At 49.6% G+C, this 7,701-nt stretch overlaps 1 protein-coding gene across 1 annotated transcript; it reads left to right on the plus strand.

Annotated features, from left to right (window-relative positions):
- The first annotated feature begins 4,837 nt into the window (after positions 1 to 4,837).
- CLDN2 (claudin 2) lies at positions 4,838 to 6,558 on the plus strand. Its single transcript, XM_029239876.1, has one exon. The coding sequence runs from the start codon at positions 5,136 to 5,138 to the stop codon at positions 5,826 to 5,828; it is 693 nt and encodes a 230-aa protein (XP_029095709.1). The 5' UTR covers positions 4,838 to 5,135; the 3' UTR covers positions 5,829 to 6,558.
- The last annotated feature ends 1,143 nt before the right edge of the window (positions 6,559 to 7,701 follow it).

Raw genomic sequence — 7,701 nt, forward strand, 5'->3', positions numbered from 1 at the left:
CAAACGTTGGATGGTTGAATAGCATGCTTAAGGGTTTGGAGACACAGAGAAAGGCAACTTCAGATAAGGACACATGTTCAGGTATGGTTAGATTGTGTGTGTGTGTGTGTGTGTGTGTGTGTGTGTGCGCACATGCACATTGGAGCATAAAACATGAGGGTGGAGGTTATTCGTGCGAGATGAGCCTGGAACAAAAAGTAGGAGTCAGACATTGGAGGGCTTTCCTGGTTTCCAGAGCTAGAGAGTTTGAACTTCATCATGAAAGCAATGAAGAGGTCCTGAAATTTATTATTATTATTTATTTATTTATTTATGGCTGTGTTGGGTTTCGTTTCTGTGTGAGGGCTTTCTCTAGTTGTGGCAAGTGGGAGCCACTCTTCATCACGGTGCGCGGGCCTCTCACTATTGTGGCCTGTCTTGTTGCAGAGCACAAGCTCCAGACACGCAGGCTCAGTAATTGTGGCTTACGGGCCCAGTTGCTCCGCGGCATGTGGGATCTTCCCAGACCAGGGCTCGAACCCGTGTTGCCTGCATTAGCAGGCAGATTCTCAACCACTGTGCCACCAGGGAAGCCCGGTCCTGAATTTTTTAAGCATGGCAAAGAGCTGGGGTGATACTAATGATTCGATTTCCATTTTAGAAAGATCCTTGTTTGCTGGATGGATAATTGATTGCAGGGGCGGGGAAGTAGAATTAGAGAGACCAATTTGAGATGCCTATGAGATTTCCAACTGGACAGAGATAATACAGGGTTTGAACCAAAGTCTAGGCAGTGCAGATGGAAAGAAGTGGATGCATTCAAGATGTATTTTGAAGGTAGATCTGATAGGACTTCATAACTGGTTATAGGTCAAGTAGAGGTTAGGAAACAAGGATGACTGGCTTGGGTTGCTGGATGAGTGATAGTCCCATTGAGATAGGGAACACTGTGTGAGGAATAGTTTGGGAGTGGAGAGAGAAGAGTGAATATGATTTCAACTTTGCAAAATGTTGAGTCTGAGGTGCCATTAAACCGTTCAGATGGGCTCATTCCAAAGGCAGTTGCATACACACATCTTGAGTTCAGGAGAGAGATCTGTGCCAGTTATATAGATTCAGGAGTCATTGGCATAGAGATGGAGTGGATGAGGTCACCCATGGAAGATGTAAAGAATAAGAAGAGAACTCTAGCTGAAACCCTGGGGTGGGGGAATAGTCAGATTTATAGAGTGGGTAGAAAAGGAGGAAGTTATAGAGGAGACCCTGGAGGAATCATTTTGAGGAGCCGGGAAAACTGGGAGGGATGTTACAGAAAACGAGAAGACAGTTTTATGAAGGAGAGGGACAAGGTGAGATGACAGAGATAGGACCACTGAATTTGGGGCAAGGAAACTGTTGGTAACCTTAGTGAGAACATTTTCGGTGGAGGGCTAACGGCAGCAGCCTGCCTTCAGAGGGCTGAGCAGTGAGTGGGAGGAGGAAGAAGTAGAGACACCAGCATTAAATGGCTTGTTTAAGAGCCTTGGCTGCAAAGAGAATGATGAGGAGAGGGTGAGAGCCGCATAGGTAGAGTAGGAAGCTCAAAGAGAGTGGTAGGCATTTGAAGTGGTCACCAGCAGATGCTCACCAGGGACAAGCAGAAGGACTTCCAAGCAGCTCTGAAGGCCCCACAGAGATGCACAATCATGATCAGGTAGAATTGTGCCCGTTTTAGCAGTAAGAAAACCAATGGCTGGAAAAGACTTGCAGTGTCCCCACTGATGAGTGACAGAGATGAGATTCAAGTAGATTTCCCTCCACACCTCCCGTCAAGTGTTTTCTTGCCCCTGCTCTGCACTGCTTGGCATCCACACTGGCATTGTCATGTCCATCACTGATGAGTAGTATTGACTATCAACCACGTGCCCAGTGCTACGGAGGCACAACAGATGTTTCATATATGATTTCTTCCCTCACATTGTTTAGAATTTGGTTGAAGAGACAAGATAGTCAACATATGCACAAGCCTATAAAATGGTGAAACTCTGTCTCTCTCTCTCCCTCTCTCTCTCTCTTTCCCTCTCTCTCTTTCTCTCCTGTGTTCCCCACTCCCTCTTCATTTCCCCTCTTTTCCTCTGATCCTCTCTCTCAATCTTCTTTCCCAAAATTGTGCAGCCCTGGTCTCTAACACTGAAGTGTCATTGACTCATTTAGAAAGTCTATATCTTATAGTCCTTGAAACCTCTTTATCACTTTTATTTACTCATTAAGAGGACATTTTTGAACACCGGCTTTGGGTGTGTAATGGGTGGGTAATGCACTGTGCAAGGCACTGGAGATACAAAGTGAATAAGATACAGTCCTTGCCCTCAAGCAGCTCACAGACTAGTGGGGAAGAATAAGGATATAAAGAGGAGAGTGCAACATAGTGAAATAAGTTATTATTTGTATCTCAGTTTCCTTATTTATACAATAGGGATTAGTACCTACCACAAGACGTTGTTGTGATGATTGAATTAACATGTATAAAGTGCTTATAATGGTCACATAGGATACACTATGTTAGTGTCGCTATTTTATTAGTAGTATTAGTAGTAGTAGCATTACTATGATGGAGGTAAGTAAAGACAAGATACCATAAGAACACAGAGGATGGGAACTTGACCCAGGCTAGAGTAAAAGACATCTGAGTCCTAAAGGATGAGAAGGTGCTAAACAGAGAGAAAAGAATGCCAGGCATTCTGCCTAGTAGGAACAACCTGTGGTCAGGTTTGGAAGCAAAAGGCAACAGGACATGATTGAGGAACTCAAAGTAACTTAGTTCAGCAAGAACATAGAACATGCAGAGGGCAATGGCAAGAGATGAAGTTCGACAGGTCATAGAGTCCAGACACGTTTTGGACTTTATCCTTTAGCCGATGGGGAGCCAACTGGAATGTTGTATGTAGAGCAGAGACTTGATTAGATTAGTGCTGAAAGATCACCTTAACAACAGCATGGAGAACGAATTGGAGGGGGCAAGACTGGAAATAAGACCAGTTAAGAAACCGTTGCTATAGTCCAGAGGAGAGAGGATGATGAAGTCCTGGACTGTGGAGGTAGCAGTGGGGATGGAGAGAAGGATGCCATCGATTTGAGGTATCTTCAAGAATTGGTGAGACTGTGACAGTAGAAGGTGAGCGGTAAGTGTGAGAGAGGTGTCAAGAATCACTTCCAGGATTTGGGTCTGGTGCAAGGAGATAAATAGAGGTATCACTCGGTGACCACAAGGAACCCACGGAAGAACTGTTGGGGGAGGGGTACAATGGGAGAGGTGATGAGTCTTCTTTTGAACATGTCCAATTTGAGATGCCTGTGAAATTTCCAGGTACACATTTTATTTTATTTTTTTAAATGCATTTTATTTATTTATTATTTATGTATTCATTTCTGGCTGTGTTGGGTCTTTGTTGCTGTGCGTGCACTTTCTCTAGTTGTGGCGAGCGGGGGCTACTCTTTGTTGTGGTGCACGGGCTTCTCATTGCTGTGGCTTCTCTTGTTGCGGAGCACGGGCTCTAGGCGTGTGGGCTTCAATAGTTGCAGCACGCAGGCTCAGTAGTTGTGGCTCACGGGCTCTAGAGCGCAGGCTCAGTAGTCGTGGCGCACGGGCTTAGTTGCTCCGTGGCATGTGGGATCTTCCCGGACCAGGGCTCGAACCCGTGTCTCTTGCATCGGCAGGTGGATTCTCAACCACTGCGCTGCCAGGGAAGTCCCCAGGTGGACATTTTAAATAGGTGATTGCTCTGGAAGTCTCGAAGCTCAGGAGGAAGGTCTATGCAGATTTGGGAGTGCCAGTGGGTGGGTAGGAGGTTATGTCATGGGGGTGGACAGTTTGCTCAGTGACAGAGTGTACATTGAGCAAAGGATGGATTTCTGAGGAATACTCACATTTAAGAGATGATTACAGAAAGAGAAATCTTGAAGAAGGCTAAAATGGAATAGCCAGCTTGTGGTGGCTTGAAAAACTAGTGGGTTGGAGGGTCTTGTAGTGGATGGAGAGAAGGATGTGCCCTTGACCTTTAGTGTCTTGAACCTTGATAAGTGTTGGGGGCGGTGAGAGGGGGATGCTCATTGAACACTGCAAAATCCTGAACAGCTCTGAGATTCTAAAGGATTGACTCACATGCCTGCCTCTTACCAAGTCCCCTTATTCTAGAGCAGCTACCTTTTCCTTTGTCTCAGTGCCCCTAACAAATAGCCTAGGGAATGTCAGAGCTCCCTCCGGGCCCTGGAACAACCTTTTCTGAATCCTGAATCCTCCCACATCACCCGAGAGGCCTAGGGATGGTGGCGCAACTATTAGGAGAGCAGACAGGAAATGTCTGGGTGTGTTATACACGTGGGAGGCCTCAGGCTAGCCTGTGGAGGGGGATTTGGGCAGGGCTGGGAGGACTTGAACTCTGAGACTGTAGACAGATGCTTTGTTGCCTGCCTCAACCTGCCCTGGAGTCAACTTTCACCATGGGCAGGATGATCCAGGGCTAGACCATTGCTCTCTAGGCTGCTGGAGATTCAAGAGGCCTCTAAGAACCCAGAGTCCAAGGCTATACCTTAGGGTCTGTTTCTCCTACTCCAGTCTCCTGGGGTTTGGCACCGGTGTGCAATTGAGGGGCCCCGTGGCACTGTTGCCAGGTAATGCGTTAAACAGCATGCCTTGGAGACGGAGCCAGCCTACAGCCTGACCTGGAGTTAACACGGTCACCACAACCGACAATGGCATCACCACCTTCTCGGAAAGCAGCCACTTGTCTGGCCCCTGGCTTTGTCCGGCTGCCAATCTAAAGCATGTACCTACGCAGGAGCCGATGACGTTTTGGCTCCACTTTCAAAGTTTTTTTTTTTTCTTTCTCATGTGTTATTTCTAAAGAAGATAACAAAGGTCAAAAGGCATCCAGCATTTTCTGGTTTCTCATAAGCTTCTGGTCAATATTTAATCTGGTTTATGGATTTTTTTAGGTCTTCTAGATGCCTTCTTGAGCCTGCTCGTGGCCACCCACAGACACTTGTAAGGAGGAGAGAAGTCGGCCTGACACAGACACTCTGAAATGAGGGATTAGAGGCCGGGATCTAAGGAGGAAGAGCTACAGCCAGAAGACGAGGGAGCAGGCCCTGAAGACGCATCTACTGAGAGGTCTGCCATGGCCTCTCTTGGCCTCCAACTTGTGGGCTACATCCTGGGCCTGCTGGGGCTGTTGGGAACCCTGGTTGCCATGCTACTCCCCAGCTGGCGAACAAGCTCTTACGTCGGTGCCAGCATCGTGACCGCAGTCGGCTTCTCCAAGGGCCTCTGGATGGAGTGTGCCACACACAGCACAGGCATCACTCAGTGTGACATCTACAGCACCATGCTGGGCCTTCCTGCTGACATCCAGGCTGCCCAGGCCATGATGGTGACATCCAGTGCAATCTCCTCCTTGGCCTGCATTGTCTCTGTGGTGGGCATGAGATGCACAGTCTTCTGCCAAGAGTCCCGAGCCAAAGACAGAGTGGCGGTGGTGGGCGGAGTCTTCTTCATCCTTGGAGGCCTCCTGGGCTTCATCCCTGTTGCCTGGAATCTTCACGGGATCTTGCGGGACTTCTACTCCCCACTGGTGCCTGACAGCATGAAATTTGAGATCGGAGAGGCTCTTTACTTGGGCATTATTTCCTCCCTGTTCTCCCTGGTAGCTGGAATCATCCTCTGCTTTTCCTGCTCGCCCCAGGGAAATCGGTCCAACTACTACGATGCCTACCAGGCCCAGCCCCTGGCCACTAGGAGCTCTCCAAGGCCTGGTCAACCACCCAAAGGCAAGAGTGAGTTTAACTCCTACAGCCTGACAGGGTATGTGTGAAGGACCAGGGGCCAGAGCTCGGGGGTGGCTGGGTCTGTGAAAACCAGTAGACAGCCTCCCCCAGGGCCACAGGTGAGGGACGTTGCCACTGGATCGTGTCAGAAGGTGCTGCTGAGGATAGACTGACTTTGGCCACTGGATCGAGCAAAGGCAGGAACGGGAGCTGGTGTGACAGCGTGCAGGCTGAACTGTCAAGATGCTTGTCAAGTCAGACTTTCTGTTTCCTGCATCCTGGCTCCCCATCTCCCACCCTGAGTCCCCAACCCTCAACTCCACTCCACTCCCCCCTGAGGCCAGGCCCCAGAGTCTCCCCCTTACCTTCTGTTTACCTGGGAATCCATCCCCAAACCCACTAATCACATGCCACTGACTGACCCTCTCTGTGATCAAAGACCCTTCCTCTTGCTGAGGTTGGCTCTTAGCTCATTGCTGGGGGATGGGGGTGGGCGGGAAGAAGTGGCGGGTTCCATGGGCATGGCGCTAACCTCCTTCTCAAGCCTCCCTGCAGAGAAACTGATTGGCCAGTAATGGGCCCTGGAGCCTCGTCCATCCCACTCTTGTTATGACTCCACAGTGTCTAGACTGGTTTGTGTATGAACTGAAATAAAGCCATCCCACAGTATGGAGGGAACAGAGAGCAGCTGGGTGTAGAATGAGACGGGGAGGGCAGCCTCGGAGAAGAAGCCGAGGACCAAAAAAAAAAAAAAAAAAAGAGCAGAATCATGGCCCAGGGCTCTAGCCCCCGGCTAGAGGAGAGCACAAGGAAAGAAACTGTGGGACGCTCAAGGTGGCAGCAGACTCTGACTCTACTGAGGAACTCCCTCAGAAGCTCCAGCTCCAACGTTCACTGAAGCCCCTGCCTCCCTTTGACCTGGCTAACAACGAGGTTAAAGGGCCTACACAATGGTTTCTTTAGGAACAGGAAACTGGTTTTTGTAGAGATGGCCCTTGGCTGGGGGATGACAGCATGGGAGCAGGTGGGGACTCAGGAAGGCACCACTCCTTGATGCTGCCCGAGAGAGAGTAAGAACTTGGGTATCTAAGAAGCTGGGTGGACATGTGTGGGAACCTCAGTGGGTATTTCTATTGGGCCAGAGAGGCAGCCCCCAGAGAGTCTTCAGGCCTAATGGAGAATCAGCCCAAAGGCTGAGATCAGGCCCCCGGGGTCTGCCCACAGAGCACTGCAGAGTCTCTGACAGACCACAGCCCCAGATGGGCCCCCTGTCAGCCACCTTCATATTCTCTCCACCATCCTTTACCAGATATGGTAGAGCTGCTAGAAGGCACCCAAGTGCTCCAGCATGGGATAATCACGCCCAAGGTGCCGTGGCCCTCATCTGAGTGATAGCTGAGCTGCTGCCTGGGATTTCAGTTGAGATGGAAGAGTCGAGAATGATTCCCAGGCAGCCGGTTCCAGCTCCAAGGTCTAAAAATGCCCCATTTCCCCTGGGGGGGGCGGGGCGGGGTGGGAGTCACGAACAAACCGAAAGCTTGACCATGACCAGCTTCTGACAAACTCCAGTACACCTCCCCAAACCTCAGTGCCAGCAGGAGGGGCCCAGTGACTGTCTGTGACATGCCTTTCACAGTTCTACCTTCTTGCCTATATTTAAGCTCCTGCCCCAAGTGGGAAGGCCCTCTCCCCTTAGCCAAGTCTTCCTCATGTTGGAGAAGTTGCTCGGCACCCCTCCTTCACTGAGTCTCCACTGACCACTCCGTCCCTATCCTACCCCTCCGTCCTCTAACCCTCAGTGTAAAACTCACTCTTTGATGCTTATCATTCACAATTTTTGATGGATACTTATCTTTCCATGTGCATGTAACTGATTTCACAAGTACATTGTAAATTCTTGGAGGGTAGGGGCCATATCTC

Source organism: Monodon monoceros, unplaced genomic scaffold (genome assembly GCF_005190385.1).
Source record: "Monodon monoceros isolate NGI ecotype Baffin Bay Population unplaced genomic scaffold, NGI_Narwhal_1 Super_Scaffold_22, whole genome shotgun sequence".
In the NCBI taxonomy this organism is placed as follows: domain Eukaryota; kingdom Metazoa; phylum Chordata; class Mammalia; order Artiodactyla; family Monodontidae; genus Monodon; species Monodon monoceros.

What these genes read in the sequence shown, in the direction of transcription:
- CLDN2 (XM_029239876.1), top strand. Translation starts at nt 5,136, where the DNA reads ATGGCCTCTCTTGGCCTCCAACTTGTGGGCTACATCCTGGGCCTGCTG.